This window comes from Saimiri boliviensis, chromosome 8 (assembly GCF_048565385.1).
Source record: "Saimiri boliviensis isolate mSaiBol1 chromosome 8, mSaiBol1.pri, whole genome shotgun sequence".
Lineage (NCBI taxonomy): Eukaryota > Metazoa > Chordata > Mammalia > Primates > Cebidae > Saimiri > Saimiri boliviensis.
In genome coordinates, this window is record NC_133456.1 from 29,796,191 (window position 1) to 29,820,387 (window position 24,197).

Sequence of the window (24,197 nt, forward strand, 5' to 3'; positions counted from 1 at the left end):
GGGTGGAGGGGCTAGGGGAGGGATAGCATAATCTATCACATCCTTCATATCCCTAATGTAGATGATGGGTTGATGGGTGCAGCAAACCACCATGGCAAGTGTATGCCTATGTAACAAACCTGCATGTTCTGCACATGTACCCCAGAACTTAAAGCATAATTTTAAAAAATAGAAAATAACAATACAATTTTAAAATAATATAAATTTTTAAAACACCATGTAACAATTATTTACAAAAAAAAAAAAAAAAAAAGCTGTCTTGCCATGTTTTTGCAGAGCAGCTATGCTCTGCTGGGGGACCACTTTCATCCCCCAGTTGGCTTGGACTTTCTAAACCCTGAAGGCTGGAATGGCTAATTGTCCAAAGAGCAAAGATGGCAGCCCACCTCTCCCTCTGGGAGCTCCATCCCAGGGAGGTTTTAAATCTCCATCAGCCAGAAAGCACCAGTGAGGATGGCTCAAGACCCTGGTTGGAGGTCCTGCTCAGTGAGGCAGAATGAGATTGGGGCACGTTTAAAAAAGCAATCTGGCTATGTTTTCAGACAGCTATGCTGTGCTGGGGAATCGCTACAGCCCCCAGTTGGCTTGGACTCTCCAAAGTCCAAAGGCTGGAACCACTAAGTTGACCAAATGGCAAAGATGGCAGGCTACCCCTCCCCCTAGGAGCTCTGTTTCAGTGAGGTGCAACAATGCTATCAGTGGCTGGTTGGAGTTCCAATCCAGTGGGTCTTATCCTATGAAGTACCTGCAGACTACTGCTGCTCAGTCCCCTGTATTCAACCCTTTTCCTAGGGATATATACAGGGGTTTGATCTCCCATTTTGCCAGAGTTGCAGTTACTTTTGCTGTGAAACCTGGAAAGCCCAAGTATCCAAGGCTCCCAAATGCCTTGTGTCTGAGTGGCTGCTTTGCCAGGACTCCACATAGCTCCAGACTGAAGGCCTGGTGGAGTGAGTTCAACCCAAGAGTTGTAAAGATCCATTGGGAAAAGTGTGGGTTACAGGGATGCACATTCACTCGCCGCTTACCTGGGTAGGGGAGGGCCCCCTAGCTCTGTATCTCCCAGGTGGGCAATCATCCTGCCTTGCTTTTCTTCATGGGTCAAGTTGTTTCCTTGATTAGTCCTGATGCATATTCCTGGGTGTTTTAGTTGAAGGTGCTGTATTTATTCACCTTTTCCATTCTTCTCTGTATTAATTCATTTTCACACTGCTGATAAAGACATACTCGAGACTGGGAAGAAAAGAAGATTTAATTGGACTTACAGTTCCACATGGCTGGGGAGGCCTCAGAATCATGGAGGGAAGCAAAAGGCATGTCTTACATGGAGGCAGCAAAAGAAAAATGAAGAGGAAGCAAAAGCAGAAGCCTCTGATAAACCCATCAGATCATATGAGACTTATTCACTATCCCGAGAACAGCACAGGAAGACTGGCTCCCATGCAGATTTTCTCTCTGCATCATGTAGCCACTGCCAGGGCGTAGGGGAAGGGTGGCAACAGCAGTTCAAGACTTTCTTTCCTACCCTCTTCAGTTCCTCTTTCAGTGATATGAAGTCAATCCAATTACTGTGATCACTTACCTAATGTTTCATTCTTGTGAAGGTGCTTTTTTGTGTGGATGGTTGTTCAGTTTGGTGTTCCTCTTAGGGAGGACAATCAGTGCAGGCTTCTGTTCAGCCATCTTGCGCTGCCTCTCTGGAAAACTCTACTTTCTGTGCCATTTTTCTTCTAAAAAAATATTTTTAGTTTCAATAGCTTTAGGAGCACAAATAATTTTTGGTTACATGGATGAATTGTATAGTGGTGAAGTCTGTAATTTTAGTGTATACATCACCCAAATAGTGTACATTGTACCCAGCAGGTGGTTTTTCATCCCTTACTCCTCTCCCACCCTATCCCTTCTCCGAAGTCCAATACCACTCTGTATGCCTTTGCATACCCATAGCTTAGGTCCCACTTAGAAGCGAGAACATATGGCATTTTATTTTCCATTCCTGAGTTACCTCACTTAGGATAATGGCCTCCAGTTCTATCCAAGTTGTGTAAAAAATACTATTTTGTTCTTTTTAATGCCTGAGTAGTAGTATTCCATTATATATCTATATTAGATTATCTATCTGTCATCTCACATTTTCTTATCCACTCATGGATGGGTATTTAGGTTGATTCTGTATCTTTGCAATTGTGAATTGGGCCATGATGAACATATGAATGTAGGTGTCTTTTTTACATAATGACTTCTTTTCCTTTGGATAGATACCCAGGAGTAGGGTTGCTGGATCAAATGATAGATCTACTTAAAGTTCTTTAGAAATCTGCATACTGTTTTCCATAAAGTTTATATTAATTTACATTTCTACCAGCAGTGTATAAGAATTCCCTTTTAACATCTACACCAACATCTATAAACATTAAGTTTATTATTAGCTGTATGTTTTTAGTAGATGCTCTTTACCAGTTTGAGGCAGTTCCCTTCTATTCCTCTTTTTCCTGAAAGTTTTTTTTTTAATCATGAATGAGTGTTAAATTTTGTCAACTGTTTTTTCTGCTTTGACTAATATGATCATGTAACTTTTCTTGTTTAGCCTGTTAATAGTGGGTATTTAACCCACTGACTTCTTTTTGTTTTTTTGAGACAGGGTCTGGAGTGCAGGCTGGTGTGTGGTCATGTGACCATGGCTCACTCTAACCTAGAACTCCTGGACTCGCAATTCTTCTGCCTCAACCTCCTGAGTAGCTGGGGTTAGGCACACACCGCTATGCCTGGCTAAATTTTTTTATTCTTTCATAGAGTTAAGGTCTTGCTAGTTTCCCCAGGCTGGTCCAGAAGCCCTGGCCTTAAGTGTTGCTCCCACGTCAGCCTCCCAAAGTGGTGGTATCACAGGTATGAGCCACTGCACCCACCCTATTGACTTTTAATGTAATTCTGAGATGTTAGGACTTATGTTTGCCATTTTTTTTTTCTGCATGTTCTCTCTATTTGTCTTTTTCTGCCTTCCTGTGGGTTATGTGAACCTTTTTTTTTTTTTTTTAAGAATTCTATTAGTTTTATCTATAGTGTTTTTGAGTACATCTCTTTACAGCTTTTTAAAGTGATAACTCAAGGCATTATATTACATTGCATTACACACATACACAGATTTGCCTCTAGCAAAATATATATTTGTTGATTTTTAAAATTTGAATAAAATATTAGGTAGTGTCTGTTAAAATTGGAAAATTTACGTCAGCTGATCAAACTTCAGAGAAAGATCTTCTCATATTTAGGATTATCTTTCACATCAAGAAAAATATTAGCAGTCTGCAAGATCAAGATATATTTCGGGCCATTGAAATCTGCATCCCCAAAGGTGTTGCTGTGAAGACTGAACAAGTATGGAATGCTAAATATTTAACATTAGTAAGGCCAAACAATAATTAAGTATAACGAATATCAGTCATGGTGGTGGAGCAAGGTCAAAAAGGCGCCCTGTTTGGCTCATTAGATTGCTATTTTGTAGGGAAGTCTACGGGGTGTCTGGCAGAAAAGGCACAGGGCTGCCAAGGTAGTGAAGAAGCACTTACGGCTTTGGGTAATGGCTGTTTTACTAAGGAGAACAGAAAATTCAGTATGTATGGTACAGGCCTTAGGATTGAAAAATATTATTGTCGGTAAAATGCTTAGCACAAAGCCTGGAACTTAGTAAGTGCTCACTTAATGGTCATTTTTTTTTTTTTTTTTTTGAGCTGGAGTCTCACTCTGTCACCCAGGCTGGAGTGCAATGGCATGATCTCGGCTCACTGCAACCTCTGCCTCCCAGGTTCAAGCGATTCTCCTGCCTCAGCCTCCTGAGTAGCTGGGATTACAGGTGCATGCCACCGTGCCCAGCTATTTTTGTATTTTTAGTAGAGACAGGATTTCAACATCTTGTCCAGGCTGGTCTTGAACTCCTGACCTCATGATCCACCCACCTTGGCCTCCCAAAGTGCTGGGGTTACAGGCATAAGCCACCGCACCCAGCCTGGTCTTTCTTATTCTATTACTTCCTCCTTTCCTTCCCTCTCCTCCTCCTGTTTCTTGTTTTTGTTCACTATACTGCATTATCTAAAAACAAGTATCAGGCCTACAATGTTGAATATAAAGTTTTGTTGCTGTCAAAATTTTGGGCCCTTCATGAAACTAAATCAGAGGTTCCCCCTTTCTTGAGTCTCTTTGTGTCTCAGTAACTATTTTATCCTCTAGGCCAAAAGAAATACTCAGTTGTTCTATTTATTAAATAGGTAGATCCAAACAACATCTAAATGTGCTAACAACTTAGTAGCCATTTGGAAAAAATACAAACATAAAAGACAAATCATATTTTAATTTCATTCTTAAATAATTGTAGTTACCTACTAATGGGATGTATATACCTGTTGGACACTACACAAATTCCCCAACTGTGGAATGTAATGCCACCCTCACTGCCTATTCTGTCAGAGCCATTTGAACCAGAGCAACTCCATCTTGAATAGGGGTAGGGTAAAATAAGGCTAAGACTTCTCTCTCTCTCTCTCTCTCTCTCTCTCTCTAAGGCTAAGACCTTATCTCTCTCTCTCTCTCTCTCTCTCTCTCTCTCTCTGTCTCTCTCTGTCTCTCTCTGTTTCTGTCTCTATTTTTGAGACAGGGTCCTATTGCCAAGGCTGGAGTGCAGTGGTGTGATCATAGCTCTTTGCAGCTTTAAGCACTTGGGCTCAAGGAATCATTCTGCCTCAGCCTCCTGAGAAGCTGGGGTTACAGGTGCACACCACCACACCTAGCTAATTTTTTTATTTTTGTTTTTTGTAGAGAGCCGGTATCATTATGTTGTCCAGGCTGGTCCTGAACTCCTGGCTTCAAAGAATCTTTCTCCCTTATCCTTGCAAAGAACTGAGATTACAGGTGTGTCACTACACCTGGCTGATTTCTTTCTTTTAAATTGTGTATCCAAACTACACTCAAATCTTGTCGGTTCTAGCTTAAAGTTTAATTCCAAGTCAAACCATTTCTCTCCACCTCCACTGCTATCATCTTGTCCAAGTCACAACCATCTATTGCCTGAACTATTGCAAAAGCCTCCTAATTGAACTCCCTACTTCTTTTCCTTCCTGACTATAGATAATTCTCCATTCATCAGCCGAAGTAATCTTAAACAGAGAATCACATTATGTCACTCTCATGTTCTAAACCTCCAATGATTTAACATGCCACTTAGAATAACATCAAAATGTCTTACAATGGTGACAAGACCCTACATAATCTGATCCCTAGCTTACTCTGACTGTATCTTTTACCTCTTTGCCCCTTACTCTCGTCAAACTGTCCTTCTTGCTCTTCTTCACTATATCATTACTTCCTTAAGGCCTTTGCAGTCTCCAGGATCTTGATAGTAAAGATAAGCAGGTATAGTGGATTATTCATCTTTGTTTCTCCAACAATAACTCAGCGAAGGGCATTAACAGAAGTGCATTGTTTGAAGAAAGGCAGGTGCTAGTTCTTCCAGTCAGACTACTTTGGAATGTTGTATTTGGCTCCAGGTATTTCATATTAAGGTATCTTAATATTAATTGCTGTATTTCAGATAAAGGGTGTTTTTCAGAAGAGACAAAGTAGGGCAGTAAAAGAACAAATTATGCTGGGTGAGGAACCATTATAGGAACCACGAATCTTTACCTTGAATACTTAAATGATTAAGGGAAGAACCATGAAAGTTCTTCCCAAATAGCTAAACATCTGCCACATGAAAAAGGTGGTTATACTTATTCTTATTAGGTACAGAGGGAAAAAAAAAATAATGGTAGGAGGTTTCAGAGAGGAAGTTCAGCACAAGGAAGAACTGCTCGACAGCTTTTTCAAAACCAATGTTCTGCAGAATACTATACCATGTTAATTTAAACACCGTATATTGTGTCTTTACTGCAGGATATCTCAGAGTCTTTAATATGCAAATATTAAGGAAAGGATACAGTATGCCACATTTCACAAACTTATTTGTCCACCGACATTTGTATTTACAGAACAGTGTTAATGTCTCTTGAAACAATAGTCATAAAACAGTTTGGATTAAAGCTGTTTAAAATGAACAGGCTGGCTTCTAAATGAGTAGGGTCAGGTTCACACCAAGATATCTAGAAAAACTAGTTGGTCTTGCTGCCACTTTTGTACTTCTGAAATGCTTGTCATTAAAATTGAAGTATATAAAGTTTGGGCAACTGGAGCAGATTCTCTTATCTGTTAATGGTAACATTATCTGTTAATATTAACAGGTACCTGTTAACATTAACATTGTTACCTGTTAACATTAACAGTATGAGTCCCAACACTGTTCTACATGAGAATAACATTTTAAAACTATGGAAATGAGGCTCTCTAGAACAGTGATTCTGAACTTTTCTTCCTAGCAACACACTGCATAGTCATGACATTCCCGTGTCTGTCCTGATTCATTCATTGTGTGTGAAGTAATGTTTCTCAAATTTTTTTCATGAACACACACATACACACACAAAAAACACTCATTCTCTGCTACATCCACTCCCACAAATTTTGATAGGAACCTCATATAGGACCATGCCCCTCTATTGACTATTTTCATTTTAGAACCTCAAACCTAGAGTATTAATATAACTTTTTTTTTTAATAAAAAGAAAATTTCTAGTTTTCAAGGAAGAAATTGTATTTAAAACTTATGGGAAAAGCAAATCAGGAAAAAACTCAAAAAGGCACTACTACTTTGATATTTAAGAGGCTAAACGGAAACATTAAAAAAGGAAGTTGGACTTATAGAAACATCGTTGTTATTGAAGATTTGCTGCAATAAGCAAGGCAAGATGTAAAAATAAGATGAAGCGGGTTCAGCAAGGTTGATAACACAAGGTTGCAAATTATAATTATTGTTTATGCGATTGTTCACTGAAGGACATAGTCCAGCACCATAGATGCTAAGAAAAATGTGCTCTGTAAAAGAATGAATGGCTCTTCGGGATTTCTACAATTTAAACTTGTTCCTGCTCTCCAGAACTATATTTACTAATGTTTATTATCTCTAATCTGCTTTCCATGATCTAGCCATACTGAGAAACAAGTGTTTGGATAAGTAATTAAATACTATCATAAGCAGAAAGATAAAACTTCTCTTGTGTGTTAATAAAATGGCACTCTGCTTCCTACCATCCGTATTGACAAACTTACTGAAGTCTTATCAAACCTAGATAGCTGACAAACCAGGCCCTAGCTGGACCAGATTACATTATACATATCAATCCTTGATGTCCCTGTGAATAGCATAATTATATTACCTATTTTTAAAAAAACTTGAAATACCATTTATTTGTTATTCTGCAATTTTGCCCCTAAATCAGCACCCCAAAAATTAGTCCTAAATAGAAGTTACCTATAAAAGAATTTCCATTAACTTTGCATACCCACAGAGAATGATCTCCATTATCCATGTGTATTTTCATGGCCATTTGGAGATACCAGGCCAGCTCCAGCAACACTGCACAAGTTTTAATGAATTTACTGATTGATGGGCAGACATAGAGTCTCAGGGACCTTGTTTAAAGATATATTGGAAAACCAGTCCTGGAACTTCTGTCACTGGAGAAGGGTAGAGGAGATCAGCTCTGATATGATGCTATCTCTCTTGTTTGATCCAGTAGAGAAAAAAAAAAATTGTTTGAAGACAGGGCCAAGAACTGGGTCAGGACAGAATCCAGGGAGTCATCAGAGCTTTGTCTTCTTGGTCTCTAGGTTGATCATGTTCCCTTGGATGTGGGGAATCTGCTTATCTGCTGGACCCTGCATATCCTCTGTCTTCACAGGAACATAGTTGTAGCCCATGATGGAGAAGATCAGGCAGACCACCAGCAGGAGGCAGGAAAACAAAATGAATTCAGCCCACTGCAGGGAGAAATAAATATGAGAAGAATATGGAGAAACCTGAAACTAAAGAGATCTTTACAGGATGAGGACTGGGGAGCAGACTGACTGGGGATCACCAGTTTAACTAGACTTTTGCTGGACAAAGACTGGGTTCACTGGCATCTCCTCACATAGGTATATTGCAGTCATTACTGCCACTTACATATGTCTATTTTCCTGGTAAAGTCTATTTTCCTGTGTATCTAACCCATTTTTTGTCACAGCACTGAGTGGGGAATGTGGGAAGCAGAGAGAGGGGGAGAAAGGGAGAAGAGAAAGCTGGAGGAAAAACTTGAGTAAAAATGTATCCTGCTTCCCTCAGATCCATACCTGTACCAGGCCACTGAACTGTGCCACAACAAGCACGATGATATTCCCAACTGCGACTGTCAACAGCCAAGCTGCTTGGAGTACAGATTTCATGCTAGAAGGAGCCTGGGGAAGACACAAGTTTGAAAGTAAACAAACTCCCTACAATGCCCTCATGCCCCATGCGTCCAGGAAACTTTCCAAGTTAGAACTTCCCTCAGTAAGTTCAGCTACCACATTGATTCAGAGAGTGATAATAATGCTAACAGTAAGAATAAGATGAAGCTCTTTTTTTTTCCCTTTTGTGGAGAATGGGGTCTTGCTATGCTGCCCAGGCAGGTCTCAAACTTCTGGGCTCAAGCTATCCTCCCACCTCTGCCTCCCTAAGAGCTGGGATTACAGGCATGAACCACAGCACCCAGCAAGATGAAGCTCTTAATTGAATATTTTAATTCGTTATGTCATATAACCTTCCTTACAACCCTAAGAGTTCTGCTGGTATTCATATACATTTTTAAAATAGCACTACAGGATGGGGGCAGTAGCTCACACCTATAATCCCAACACTTTGGGAGTCCAAGGTAAGCGGATCATCTGAGGTCAGGAATGAGACCAGCCTGGCCAACATGGCGAAACCCTGTCTCTACTGAAAATACAAAAATTAGCCTGGTGTGGTGGTGTGTGCCTATAATCCCAGCTAGTTGGAAGTAGAACTGCTTGAATTGGGGAGGAAGATGGAGTCTCGCTCTGTCACCCAGGCTGGAGTGCATTGAGCCAAGATCTTGCCACTACACTCCAGCCTGGGTGACACAGTGAGACTCCATACAAAAAAATATATATATATACATATATATATATATATATATATATATACACACACACACATACACATATATAATAGCATTACAGAGATAGTAATTTATCTGCTCAATAGGACATGCAGCCAAAATTTGAACATGGGTAGTCTGACTCTGCAGCCCTTCATTTTAATCTTTAATCTCTTTCCTAGAACCCCAAAATCATAGATTCCCATACTGTACTGTCATGATTTGGGGAGCCAAGATGTTCAGGTCACATATGTTCAGGGTCATAAATAAGAAACCTAAGGCCAAAAGAGATGGAGGTCCTGGCCAGGATCACATACCTATTTAAGTCAGTGTTAGAATTAAAATTCACCATCCTTCAAGCAGTGTCTCAATTTCTACCTTCTATTTACAAAAACTTACCTGAGAATAAGAAAACTCAAGACCTGTGACAGAGAACATGACCTCTGCAGCTGTAACCAGGGCATATTGTGGTAGCTGCCATGCAATGGACATTTTGTTGGCTGGAATGTCTTCAATCTTCCAGGCCTGAAGACCCTGATTGGTGCTCTTAGAGAAAAAGAAAACGGACTTGTCAGTAGTCTCAAGTAAATATTCCTAAATACAGCATTCTATGACCTTATATCCATCCTTTTTGTATTTTCATTCTTCTGCCATTTTCAGGAAATTGAGTATTTCTATACAATTCCACCTTTTCAAAACTTCTTTTGGTAATATTACACTCACTTGTCAAGATTCAGCCAGATATCATTATTGACAAAGACTTTAAATGAGAGAATATTTTTATATTACAGTTAGGATTTCCACCATTTTGCCCTATCAGACATTTAGATCCTGGACAACATTTTGAACATAAAATGGCATCTAAATTATGCGAACAAAATAAAGTTTCAGAAAGCATTTTCTTGAGAAAAGTTTAATTTCTTATTCCAATTTCTATGTAAGTACAACTAAAGTGCTTTTAACATTTGCTATTTTGATTTTTATTTTACTGAAATTGCTTTTATTAGAATGAATTATTCTTTTGATAACACATTGAAGTTTTACTGGTCAATTTTTTAAAATCCATATCAAATGCCACCTACTATTTTGATTTCTCTTCACTGGCTTTTTTCTTTTTTGAGACAGGATCTTGCTCAGTCACTCAGGTAGAAGTGCAGTGGCACAATCACAGCTCACTGTAGTTTTGATCTCCTGGGCTCAAGCAATCCTTCCTCCTCAGGATCCCAAGTAGCTGGGACTACAGGTATGTGCCACCACCATGCCCAGTTAACTTAAAATTTTGAGATTTTTTTGTAGAGATGGAGTGTCATTATGTTGACCAGGCTAGTCCTGAGCTCCTGGCCTCAAGCAACCCTCCTTCTTTGGCTTCCCAAAGTGCCGGGATTATAGGCATGACCCACAGTGCCTGGCCCAAGCCATTATTTTTTAAATCAAAATTTACACATTCAAATTTTATCAAAAAGATGTAATTTTTCTGTAAAATTTTGACTAAAAAGAGTTTTTTATCAGGGTGAAGTTTTTGTTAATATTAACAAATACATGTGACTCCACAATCAGGTTTTGTTTCTTTGGTCTAAAAGTACTGTCACTATATGCATGTTTTTAGCTATGGTTGGTTTGATGCAGAAAATATCTAATATCTTTTATTACAAATGAAATGATATTTTAAAAATTATATGTATATTTCTTGAAGGGGCTCAAAAAAAGAAAAAAGAAAAAAATTATATATATATATATATATAATTGCCATCTTACTATCTTAAAATAGTAAGATAAAGGAATCTTCTTTTCTGAGTTGATAGTGTAAACAATAACTAGGCATCTGTTTGTGCTTTCTCAGCATAAGAAGAGACTATGGCCAGAGCTTCTAAATCAAAGTCAGATATTTAAATGCTTATAGGCAAGTAAGTAAGTAAATGAAAGAGGCTGAAAGGAAATGATGGGGTCTATGATGAACCGGACAGCACAGGTCCCATCTAAAGGACACAGCCACTACAGCACCAGACAGTTGACACAGTAATACCTGTTAGGAAATCTTTTGATTTTTTTCCCCAAGAAATGTTAGTAATACAACTTCTTAGGTGTAATCTCTTGAATTTACTGGCAATCAATTCTTTTGTTATTTTTGTCAATATTGTGCAGGCCAAAGAAGATTACGACTATGAAAGAAATTGGGCCCCCAGACCCCCAATTTATGGCTTCTACTCTAGATGCTTATTAGATCCTGGTATTCAGAAATGATATATACGGCCTCTATCTTGAGCAGCATATGAGAGACAGAAGAAATAAAAAATGAAATAACACCAGGGACACAAGTGTTATGGGCTGAATCATGTCCCCCAAAACTCATATGCTGAAGTCCTAAAACCAAGTACCTCAGAATATGATCTTATTGGGAAACAGGATTGTTACATATGTAACTAGTCATATTGAAATAAGGTCATTAGGGTGGGTCTAATCCAATGACAGATATCCTTATAAAAAAATGGAGGCAGTAAATTTGGACACAACCAGACACATAGGAGGAACACCATGTGAAGATGAAGGCAGATATTAGGGTAATTCTTCTTACACCAAGGAATACCAAATATTTCCAGAAAATTGCCAGAAGCTATGGCAGAGGCATGGAACAGATTCTTCACAGCCCTCAGAAGGAACCAACCCTACCAACACCTTGACCTCAGACTTCTAGCCACCGTAACTGTGAGACAATACATTTCTATCCTGTAAGCCACTCAGCTTGTGGTACTTTGTTACAGCAGTCCTAGAAAATTAATAGAATTATAGCCAGTTGCAGTGAGTGTTTCATGCCTGTAATCCCAGCACTTTGGGAGGTTGAGGCAGAAGAATCACTTGAGGCCAGGAGTTCGAGAGCAGCTTGGTCAACATAGTGAGACCTCTTCTCTTAAAAAAAAATTTTTTTTAATTAATTCAGCATGGTGTCACATACCCTGTAGTCCTAGCTACTTGAAAGGCTGAGCAGAAGGATCACTGAGCCCAGGAGTTTCAGGCTACAGTGAGCTATGATTGCAGCACTGCACTGCAGTGTGGGCGACAGGGCGAGATCCTATTTCTAAAAAAGAAGAAAAAAGGAGAAGGAAGAGGAGAAGAAAGAAGAGGAGGAGGTTGACAGAATTAGGTTGGTTTAATATCTGAAAATCAATTGATGTGATACACTGTATCAATAAAATAAAGGACAAAACCATATTATTATTTCAATAAACGTAGGAGAAGCATTTGATAAAATTTCCCCTGTTCGTGCCAAAACAAACAAACAAAGAGAAAACTCTCCAACAAACTAGGAATGGAAAGGAACTTTCTCAATCTGACAGTGTATCTATGAAAAATCCACCATTTTCACACTTAATGACAAAAGACTGAATGCTCTCCCCCTAAAAGTATGTCTACTTTTACCACTTCTATTCAATATTGTACTAGAGCTTCCAGGTAGAGCAACTGACAAGGAAAAGAAGCAAAAAGCATCCAGATTGAAAATGAAAAAGTAAAGCTATCTCTATTTGTTGATGATATGATCTTGTATGTAAAAAGTCTAAGGGATCCACTAAAAAACTATTAGCACTAATAAATTAGTTCAGCAAGGTTGTACGATGCAAAATCAATATACAAAAGTCAACTGTATTTCTGTAATTTGCAATAAAATTTTGAAAATGAAATTAAGAAAAGGATTCCATTCACCACAGCTTCAAAAAGAATAAAATAATTAGGAATAAATTTAACAAAATAAATGTAAAATGTATACTCTAGAAATAACATGTGCTGGGCATGGTGGTTCATGCCTATAATCCCAGCAACTCAGGAGAAGAGGAGAGAGGATCCCTTGAAGCCAGAAGTTCAAGACCAGCCTGGGCAACATAGCAAGACCCTGTCTCTAAAAAGGAACCTTAGTCTGGGCAGGATGGCTCACACCTATAATCCTAGAACTTTGGAAGGCTGAGACAGGATTGCTTGAGGCCAGGAGTTTGAGGTCAGCATGGTCAACACAACAAGACCTCAATCTCTGCAAAAAAAGTTTAAAACTGACCAGGAGCAGTGATACATGCCTGTGGTCCTAGCTACTCAGGAGGCTGAGGCAGGAATGTCATTTGAGCCCAGGAGTTCAAGGCTACAATGAGTTACGATGGTGCCATTGTGCTCCAACCCGGGCCATAGAATGAGACCTTGTGTCAAAATAAAATAAAATAAATAAACTACAAAACATTGTTGACAAAAATTAATGAAGACCTAAATAAATGGAAAGACATCTCATGTTCACTGATCAGAAGACTTATTATTGTTAATATGGCAATACTATTCCCTAAAATGATCTTCAAACTCAATGCAATCTCTATCAAAATCCCGGCTGGCTTCTGATCTTAAGATGATCCTAAAATTCATATGAAAATTCATGGGACCCAGAAAGGGCAGACAAATTTTACAATAGAAGAAGGCTGGAGGCTCGCATTCTCTGAATTCAAATCTTACTACACAGAAACAGTAATCAAGACAGTGTAGTACTGGCACAAGGATAAACATACAGTTCAATGGAATAGAGTTGAAAGTCCAGAAATAAATGCCCTTATATTTATGATTAATTGAATTTTGACACAAGTGCCAAGGCCATTTAATAGAGGAAGAATAGTCTTTTCCAGAAATTGTCCTGCGACAACTAGATATACACATACAAAAGAATGAGGCTGGATCCCCTGCCTTATACCATATACAAAATTTATCTCAAAATATATTAACTATAAAACTCTTAGAAGAAAACATAGGCACAGATTCTGACTTTGGATTAGGTACGACATCAAAAGCACAATCAACCAAAGAAAAAATAGATAAATTGAACTTCTTCATAATTAAAAACTTTTCCGCTTCAACAGACACCATCAAGAAAGTTAAAAGACAACCTATTGAATGTGAGATTTTGCAAATAACAGATATATGTAAAGAATCCTTACAACTAATAAAAATTACAAATAACCCAATTAGAAATTAGACAGAGGAGGCCAGGTGCAGTGGCTCATGCCTGTAATCCCAGCACTTTGGGAGGCTGAGGTGGGTGGATCACAATGTCAGGAGTTCGAGACCAGCCTGACCAACATAGTGAAACCTCGTCTTTACTAAAAATACAAAAGAATTAGCAGACATGGTGGCACGTGCCTGTAATCCCAGCTACTCAGGAGGCTGAGGCAGGAGAATCGCTTGAACCCAGGAGGCGGAGGTTGCAGTGAGCCAAGATGGCACCATTGCCCTCCAGCCTGAACAACAGAGCAAGACTCCATCTCAAAAAAAAAAAAAAAAAAAAAAAAAAAATTAGGCAGAGGATCTGAATAGATACCTCTTCAAAGAATATATACAAATGACTAATAAAGACAGGAAAAAATGCTCCAAATATTTAGCCATCAGGGGAGTGACAATCAAAACCACAATGAGATACCATTTCACACCCACACTAGAGTGGCTACAATAAGGAGACAGAAAACAAGTGTTGGTGAATGTAGAAAACTGCAACTCATATACATGATTGATGGAAATGTAAAACAGTGCAGTCACTTTGGAAAACTCCACAAATGGTTAAACATAGAGTCATCATGTGACACAGCAATTCTACTGCTAGTTACCTACCCAAAACAAATGAAAACATATGTTCACATACAAACTTGTACATGAATATTCATAACAGCATTATTCTCAAGAGTCAAAAGGTAGAAACAAGTCAAATGTACATCAACTGATAAATAAATAAAGTGTATTATATTTATGCAATTGAATATTACTTGGCAATAAAAAGAAATGAAATGCTGATGTATGTTACAACATGGATGAGCCTTGAAAAACATGCTAAGTGAAAGAACTCAGACATGAAATGTCACATATTTTATGATTCCATTTACATGAAATGTCCAGAATAGAAGAATTTATAGATAAAGTAGACTAGTGGTTTAAGAGGAATTGGGGAATGACTGCCAATGGGTATGTTATTTTTTGGGAGGGGTGACAAAAAGTATACCAAAATGACACAAATCTGTGAATATAATAGAAACCACTGAATATATGTTATTGTATAGATATTCCTTCTATGTGATGAATACATTATATATTCCTTCTATATAATGAATACATTATATACATATATACATATATAATGAATACATATTAACATATATTGACCATGCTAATGTATTTAAAATCATTGGATACTTTAAATGGGTGAATTTTATGGTATATGAATTACATCTCAATAAAGCTGTTATAAAAATGACATACCAAAGGGATTAAGTTAATTAAATTAATTAGTAAAATAAATAAGACTTTATAGATTGGTTTCTCATCAAACCTCCAGAAATGTTCTCTTTTCCTTATTCACTGTCTTTTAGTCTTTAATATAGTGTGAATACTAATGAAATAACAAAGTCAAGATTGACATCAAAATTAAAATCAGAAGTTCCCTGGCCTGACTGCTAGGACACTTGTTTTTGACAGACCACAGTTAACTGATCCCCAAACTTTGTGTAAGGATTGATGTTACTATCAGTTTTAGTATTTCAGACTATGACATGTTAGCAGATCAAATTGCCAGGGATTGAGATCTGCATATGGAGATGGCCAAAGAAGACGTTTAAGTACTTTTTCATAAATAACTTTTGTTTGCTTGGAGCCATAATGAGACTGGAGAAGGCCGTGACATTCCATAGTGATGGCTCAAGATAAATTATGTCTCTCCTTCCCCAAGACCCTTTGCCTGTTGTTATCTCTTAACATCCCCTATGGAGACAGTGGGCTTTCTAAAGTCACTGTAGCGTCAGCTGCAGTGACTAATGCCTGTAATCTCAGCACTTCGGGAGGCTGAGGCGGGTGAATCACTTGAGGTTAGAAGTTCAAGATCAGCCTGGCCAACATGGTGAAACCCCATCTCTACTAAAAATACAAAATTAGCTGGGCATGGTGGAGGGCACCTGTAATCCTACCTACTCAGAAGGCTGAGGTGGGAGAATCATTTGAACCTGGGAGGTGGAGGTTGCAGTGAGCCGAGATAACACCACTGCACTCCAGACTGTATGACGAGAGCAAAACTCCATCTCAAAAAAAAAAATATATATATATATAAACTCACTGAAAACCTGTCAGATTACAGTAAAAATAAATATATGTGTCTGCTTTGCCATAGTCTTCTCTTTTGTTTTCTATCCTGCCTAGAGGATCCCAGGAGATACATATATATATATGAAGAGTATAGAGAGGATGAGGAGGTGGCTGTGAGCTACTTACGTTAGTAATAACAAACAGATATGCTGCACCAAATTCTAGTAGACCCAAATTCAGAGAAAAGGTCTCATCTTCTGTTCTACAATGCACTGCAGGGTATCTAGAACAGGATGAGTTTAAGTTAGAATAATATGATGGCTTAGAAAAGCATTCCCATCTCCAGGCAAAAGTTATCTCATCTCTCTACAGATGAGATCACTGATGAGATCTACTGATGAGATTATCTCTCTACTGATGAGATCACTAATGATAAGGCAGTGAAGCCACTAATTGCCTTTGAAGAGAATGTTTCTTGGAGAGGGTTATTTTCATGCCAGGTTTCTGTCCCTGATTTCAACTCCTTATGGCCTGTTAGGCAATTTCTAAAATATTCAACCTAAATAAAGAAGGTGTAAATCATATTCTTTTGTGAACTTAAGTCCCAAGTGAACTTTCCTCATGCAAATCTTATGACTTTAGTAGAACAGACTATACCAGTGAACCTGAAAGGATAAGCTCTAAGTAATAAAGTGCCACTGCAAAGTACCGAAGTACCTCCTTTAGTAGAAATGGGAACCAATAATAAACACAGAGATGAACTGTGTTAATTATACAGAGGTGGGCTGTTAACTATACAGTGTGGTCTTCACAGCAATCATGATCTCAACATATATGTGCAGAAAAAAGTGAGACTGAGGGAAGGAAGCAAGAGTTGGAAAAGATCAGGAGTCTGTCTATACTTAAAATTAGCCCACATGCACCTAAGTTCCCTACCTATATACAAATATAGCACTTAAAAACAATTATTGACAAAAATAAAGTGTCCACAGGGGCCATGTACTTACTCTCCTCTTTGCACAATTCTATATGCAGACACACCATAGTCTTCACCAACATTGAGAGAGGTATCTGTACTCAGGGAGATGTTGACAACTTTATGCAAAGTATTAACAAACCTGAGGGTAGAGATACTATTTAACATTTCAAACAAACACACCCAACAGGAGCACCTGATAAAAGAGGTTAGTGGCCTTTTATGTTTTATGTATTACTAAATCCCCAGTGCCTGAGTGCCTAGAATAGTGGCTGACACATAAAAGGTACATAATGTATATTGTTAACTAGACAAATGAATGAGCCCACATGGAAAAAGTATTCCATAATCTTAGCTGTCCCTAACTTTCTTTTTCCTGAACTTTTATCATCGCATCCTCACCAGATCTCTAGCTAGATGGATACTATCATGATCTTTTATGGCAATCTGAGTTTCCTCACTAAGCCAGGTTAGGTGCATCCAATTTATTTCCCTTATAATGGTGAATCTATAAACTAAGACTTTACTAAGAAAAGTAAGATAATTATGCATATGTAAAGATGTAATAGTATTTACATAAAACTGATATCCTCTTATAAATGAAATCTAATATGATTTATACAAAACTCAAACTCCCAGCCCAGAGAGGGTTGTTATAATTGTTTTGGAGTCTGCAGAAACTTTGGACCCTTCCAGAACCATGTTTCTATTTTTCTGAACCTGGCCCCTAGATTGTCCTCTCAGAATGGGTTTTTGGTACATTTCTGTTTTGATAGCTTTTGATTTGGTCTCTGGCCTGAGGAATAAGAAAGACAGTTCACTCTAGAGTCCTGAATGTTGCTCAGACTTTAGATCATTCTGCACTGACCTAGAAAATGCCCCTTCCAGAGACATATGTCTCTATGACTTCACACTGTCTTATTTTGAGCTGTTTACTTTTTCTTTATTTTGAGGCAGAGTTTCGCTCTTGTTGCCCAGGCTGGAGTGCAATGGTGCAATCTCAGCTCACCACAACCTCTACCTCCTAGGTACAAGCAGTTCTCTTGCCTCAGACTCCTGAGTAGCTGGGATTACAAGCATGTGCCACCATGCCCAGCTAATTATTGTATTTTTAGTAAAGGCGGGGTTTCTCCATGTTGATCAGGCTGGTCTTGAACTCTCGACTTCAGGTGATCTGTTTGCCTCAGCCTCTCAAAGTGCTGGGATTACTCACTGATGTGAGCCACTGCGCCCGGTTGTTTACTTTTTTGGAAGCATATTCAAAAGCAAGTTATTATGACTTCCTTCAGTGATATCCAGATTTTTCCTAAAAGTTCTCCTCTAAAATGCTATTCTCAACAGCAACGACTTGACACAGGTGGCCATAGGCCTGTATATCTGTTCATTTCATATCTAATACCTGCCACAGAGAACATATGTCCTCTTAGGCACTCCATCTCTACAACCGTCCCTCACTGTTTGACAAAACCCTTCAGACTTATCTGGATTCAAAACTAAGTCTTTTGACTCCAATTGAACTTTTAGGAAAAAGTACTCAGTTATTTTTCTGAGAGTAAAACAAATAGATAAAATTCAGCAGAAAGAATTTATGCCCCAGAGCACAGGGTCCATACATAGATAGAGTCATCTTTGGATCTCACATGAGAAAAGAAGCTTATCTGCCTCTTACAGTCCTAGAAAATTCCTTTTGATACCAGTTTCCCTGGCAATCTAGGAGAGAGAATTCTTATTTAGAAAAAGTATAATGAAGCCCCAAAGATCAGAAGAGATCCAAGATTCAAGAGAACAGTGTGGCCTGGAATCTCTTTGACATTCAAACCTTACAGCTGTCATCCCATTGGTTGTTTTGCTTTCTGTATCCTTTACCTAAAACAGAGGAAAGTAAAAATCAGTAACAGCTGACAAAATAAGACCTATACTCAGAAATTTGATCATTAGGCATATTCTTGGCAAGACATTGATAAGACAGTCATATTACTTTGAGATGACAACTTAAAACACAGGCAATTCCTTAACTTACCATCGTGCTGGAGATACTGTTCCCATTTTCATGAATGAAGAGACTGTACCAGTTCTGCTCCTGCACAGAATGCTCAGTGTTGACAGACAAATTGTGATATTTCAGGTGGAAGTGAAAATCCTGGCTTTTTGTTTTCAGGTACAATTTGGAATAATGTGGTGTTTTCTGTAAAATGAAGAACCTAAAATGAAAGTCACATACACATTCTACTCCATATAGCACACCACAATGTTATAGCATCTCAGGGTAGGTGACCTCACTAGACACTTTCAATCTAATAATTTCTTTCTTTAACCTAGCCATTTTATTTCCTGGAATCTTCCCTAAGACATAATCAGGGGCATGCATAAATATTTATGAATAAGAATGTTCATTATAGGATTAGGTGTAATAATAAAAACTGACTACTTTATGTGGAAATGTCTAAATAAACTATGGCATATCTATAGGATGAAATATTTATTATATGTTCATTAAAATTATGTGCTCAAAGATTATCTAAGGACATGGGAAAATGCTTATGATACAATTAATGTTAAGAAAAAATCAAGATCAATATAGCATACAGAGTTTCTAATTCATTCAGTCACACACCTCACCTGAAAGGATTTGATGGACTCTATCAACAGAGAATTGTTTTCATTTCCCTGCATTGTCACCTTCATCTCATCATCTGCCAGATTCAAGACTTGTAGAAAAACCTCCTGGGGACCTGGCTGGGCTGGGGCCATTTCCTTAGAACAAAGAATACATGTTGGAATCACCAACAAATGATCCTTCAGATACAATGAGAATATATATCTCAGTTGTTTCTGACAGCCTAGTCCACTAGCCAAGTAGACATGGCTTTTTCCCTCTGAAGAATATTTGGCTTAGAAAACTCTAAAGGCAATTTAAAGAGGGACACACCAGCTCAATGTAGCAAGTACCAATGCCAGCTTACAAACTCTATGCTTTTCGACTCAGCTGTAACCCCATCCATAACAGTGGTTATTAAATCTGCCAAAAGGTATTTACTTGAGTATCTAGAAAGGCATCACATAAGCCTGTGTTCTCTAAGGAGATGGCTAGCTATCTTGGACATGAGTATTTGAGAATTCCCTGAAAATACATTCTGAGTCACTCAGGTGAGAGGTGGGCCTCATTTTGCATTGCTTTTCTACCCCTATATCTACTTATTTATCACAAATACTTATGATATGCCTCTTATAAAACAGGTACTGTGCTAGGTCCCAGGGAATCATGATTAAACAAGTCAAAAGAGCAAATAAGAAAGATATGGTCCGGCCCTCATGGAGCTTAAGAGTTACCAAAACTCACATTTATTTTTATCTCTACAGCTGCCGCAACTGCAAATGCCAGGCATGCTAGGATCATACCAACAGCCATTTTCCTAAGTGACCTGTGGTGGAAAGAAGAAACAATTACATCTAAACTTTAGACTCTAAAGAATGAAATTCAGCGGGGTGTAATCCTAGCACTTTGGGAGGCTGAGGTGGGTGGATCACCTGAGGTCAAGCATTCAAGACCAGCCTGGCCATCATGGTGAAGCCCCATCTTAAAAAAAAAAAAAAAAAAAAAAAAAAAGAATGAAATTCAAACTCATAGCCTATGATTAAAGACTGCATTAGGTTGCTCTTGCATTGCTATAAAGAAATACCAGAGACTGGGTAATTTATAAAGAAAAACAATTTAATTGGCTTATGGTTCTACAGGCTTTACAGGAAGCATGATGTTGGCATCTTCTCAGCTTCTGGTGAAGCCTCATAGAGCTTTCAATTATGGGAGAAGGCAGAGGGGGTATAGGCATGCCACGTGGTGAAAACAGAAGCAAGCAAGGAGGCAGGAGGTGCCAAACACTTTCAAATGACCAGATCTTGTGAGAACTAACTCATTCACTATCATGAGGATAGCACCAAGGAATGGTGCTAAACCATTCAGGAGAATTCACTCCCATGATCCAATCATGTCTCACCAGGCCCCACCTTTAACACTGGGGATTATATTTCAACATGAGATTTGGGCAGGGACAAATATTCAAACTATATCATTCCATCTCTGGCACCCCAAAATCTCATGTCCTCCTCACACTGCAAAATACAATTATACTTTCCCAGTAGACCCCCAAAATCTTAACTCATTCCAGCAGAAACTCAATCAAAAGTCCCAAGTCCAAAGTCTCATTTGAAATAAGGCAAGTGCCTTCCACCTATGGGTCCATAAAATCAAAACAACTTATTTACTCCCCAAATAAAATGGAGATCTAGGCATTGGGTAAGCTTTCCCATTCCAAAAGGGAGAAACTGGCCAAAACAAAGGGACTACAGGCCCCAGGTAAGTCTGAAACCCAGCAGAGCAGTCATTAAATCATTTTTTTCTTTTTCTTTTTTTCTTTTTTTATCACCCCCCCATTAAATCTTAAAGTTCTAGAATAATCTCCTTTGACTCCTTGTCCCACATTCAGAGCACACCAGTACAACAGGTGGGCTCCCAAGGCCTTGGGCAGCTCCACTCCTGTGGCTTTGCAGAGTTCAGCCCCTATGGCTGCTCTCACAGGTTGTTGAATGCCTGTGGTTTTCCAGGGCCAGGGTGCAAGCTTCCAGTGGGTCTGCCAATCTGGGGTCTGGAGGATGGTGGCCCCCTTCTCACAGCTCCACTAGGGAGTACCCTGGTGGGGACTCTGTGTGGGGGCTCCAATCCCACATTTTACCTCTATACTGCCCTAGCAGAGGTACTCCATGGGGACTCTACCCCTGTGGCAGGTTTCTGCATGAACACCCATGCTTTGTCATACAGCCTCTGAAATCTAGCTGAAGGCTGCCAACCATTCTTCATTCTTGCACTCTGCAGGCCTGCAGGGTTAACACTACGTGGAAGTCACCAATGTTTATGGCTTGCACCCTCTGGGGAAACAGGCATGTCACATGGTGAAAGCAGGAGCAAGTGAAGGGTAGGAAGATCCTACAGACTTTTAAATGGTCAGATCTCATGAGAACTCACTATCATGAGGATAGCACTAAACCATTCATGAGGAATTCATCCCCTGATCCAACCACCTCCCACCAGACCTCCACTTCCAACACTGGGAATTACATTTCAGCATGAGATTTGAGTGGGTACAAATATTCAACCTGTATCAAAGACCTTTCTTGATTTGATCCCAATTACTTTTCTTTAATCCATTCTTCCATGACCAATTACTTTCCAAGGTATTTCCTAGAACCCGCCTTCATACAGTCTTCTTTCTTCTTTTACTTGAGTTACATTGAACTTCTCTTCTCTGTTATACACCACATTTGCCCACCTCCACCTTTGCTTATGATGATTTTTCTATCCACTATGTCATAATACCAAAAGTTATGGCAATACAACCAGATTTATTGAACAGTTACCATATGCCAGGTGTTGTACATGCTTTACCTCACCTTCCGCTGCAGAAGTCTGATGGCCTTGGCAAGGGAAGAATTTTTCTTTTCTATACCTCCTTGGCATTTGATCTTCCCTTCCTAGGACACTATTTTACCTGTGTAGTAGTTGTGTTATACATATATGCTCTAGTCCTCTTATCAAGTAATAAACTCTTTGAGGGAAATGGGTGGGTTTTTTTTTGTGCTTGATTTATATTTTTATGACACTTGGTCCTAAACTTCCCAACATCTGCTCAATGAACAAATGACTAAGGGCCATTTTCATATGGTAAAGTGGTCATCAAAATGAAGTTGCAATTAAATCAAGAATGAAAGGAGGCTTGAAACATTCTTTTGCCAAACTCTAAAAAAGACTAATCTTTCTATTTAGAAAAGATTTCAGGCAGTAATTGGGAACAATTCAATCCCCAGTCCTACTAGATTCCTCATTTGTTTCATAGGGACAACAGGAGACTTAAAAGGATTAGTAGTCATCAAAGGCTTTGAGTTTCTTTGAAGAGACAACATTCAAGAACAAAGCAGCTACATTTTACGTTTTTGGTTTTTCATGAAACCTAGACCTGCCCCTTCAACATCACACAGTTAAGTCCACAGTAATGGCTTCAATTCTCATTAATTAGATCTAATTCCCATTTTTAAGTGTCAATAGGCACTTAGTGTAACAGTATTTTTCTTAGTGATGATTGGTTTTGGTTTATCATCTAATGATAGATGATCATAGATGATAAACCAAAACCAATCATCACTAAGAAAAATACTGACATTGACTCTTTATCAAACTGGGCAAAGACCAAGTCAGTTTACTGTAATCCATACAGGCATAGTGAACACTTACGAGAAGTTAATTCCACATTTGGAGACCAGACGATAAATGACAAGGTCAAATAACGGGATGAAGATAAGAACCAGAAGGGGATTTAGAACCTGTAACACCATAATAAAAAGGATTAGCACAAATATTCTCCTATGATGAATGTGAGCACTGCACTCATTTGCTTGTGCACACGCTCACATCTACACACACTTTTGTCATTTTAAGTACAAAATGATTCCACATTCCATAGTCCATTTAAACCCATGACCCTATTTTCCTTGCATATTTAGCTTCCAAATATCCTAAGGGACAAGTTTCACTCTGAGCCTGTCTTTCTGCTAACATTATTGTGTGCTCTTTCCTTTCATGACTTCATTGCTCACAAAACAAGCCTTACAATTTCTTTCACAATATTTTCATTATATTATCTCGACATGGAAAAAAACCCAATGCTATACTTTACCTGTGGCAAGTTAAGTACTTAACAGGGGGTGTTAAGGAGAACTGTGGGGCTTAAAGGGCTTCATCTTGAAGCTTGGCCCTTACCAGTGTACAAGAAGAAAAGCATCAAATTATGGTTGTTAATCCTAATACTGCAGGTGGAGGCATAGATGAGAAAAGAGATAAGCCCTGATGGCTATAGAAGAGTCACATACCTGCATCTGGTCTGGCTGAAGCACAAAAAAGCCCTGAAACATTAACAAAGTATATTTAGATGGTGTCCGAAGGCAAGAAAAAAATTATTGGCTTAGATCAATAATTTTGCTAGTTAGCAAGTGAGAAGCATGTAAGACAAAATTAATCAGGTCTTTGGTTT

At 38.6% G+C, this 24,197-nt stretch overlaps 1 protein-coding gene across 5 annotated transcripts in view; it reads right to left on the reverse strand.

The window, feature by feature from the left end:
• The window catches only part of SLC15A2 (solute carrier family 15 member 2), a 92,174-nt gene that overhangs the window by 40,963 nt on the left and 27,014 nt on the right, over positions 1 to 24,197 (reverse strand). For 4 of the 5 annotated variants that reach the window (XM_003941643.4, XM_074404256.1, XM_074404255.1 and 1 more), the window contains exons 12-22: positions 24,037 to 24,069; positions 23,402 to 23,490; positions 20,459 to 20,540; positions 19,738 to 19,872; positions 19,139 to 19,303; positions 18,938 to 18,984; positions 17,150 to 17,260; positions 16,329 to 16,425; positions 9,459 to 9,605; positions 8,254 to 8,358; positions 1,029 to 7,902 (exon numbers count right to left, since the gene is read on the reverse strand). In XM_003941643.4, coding sequence (XP_003941692.1) covers positions 7,726 to 7,902; positions 8,254 to 8,358; positions 9,459 to 9,605; positions 16,329 to 16,425; positions 17,150 to 17,260; positions 18,938 to 18,984; positions 19,139 to 19,303; positions 19,738 to 19,872; positions 20,459 to 20,540; positions 23,402 to 23,490; positions 24,037 to 24,069 — 1,188 coding nt within the window. In that variant the 3' untranslated portion in view covers positions 1,029 to 7,725. The remainder of the gene's footprint in view (positions 1 to 1,028; positions 7,903 to 8,253; positions 8,359 to 9,458; positions 9,606 to 16,328; positions 16,426 to 17,149; positions 17,261 to 18,937; positions 18,985 to 19,138; positions 19,304 to 19,737; positions 19,873 to 20,458; positions 20,541 to 23,401; positions 23,491 to 24,036; positions 24,070 to 24,197) is intronic. The other variant, XM_074404257.1, reaches the window with a different exon arrangement.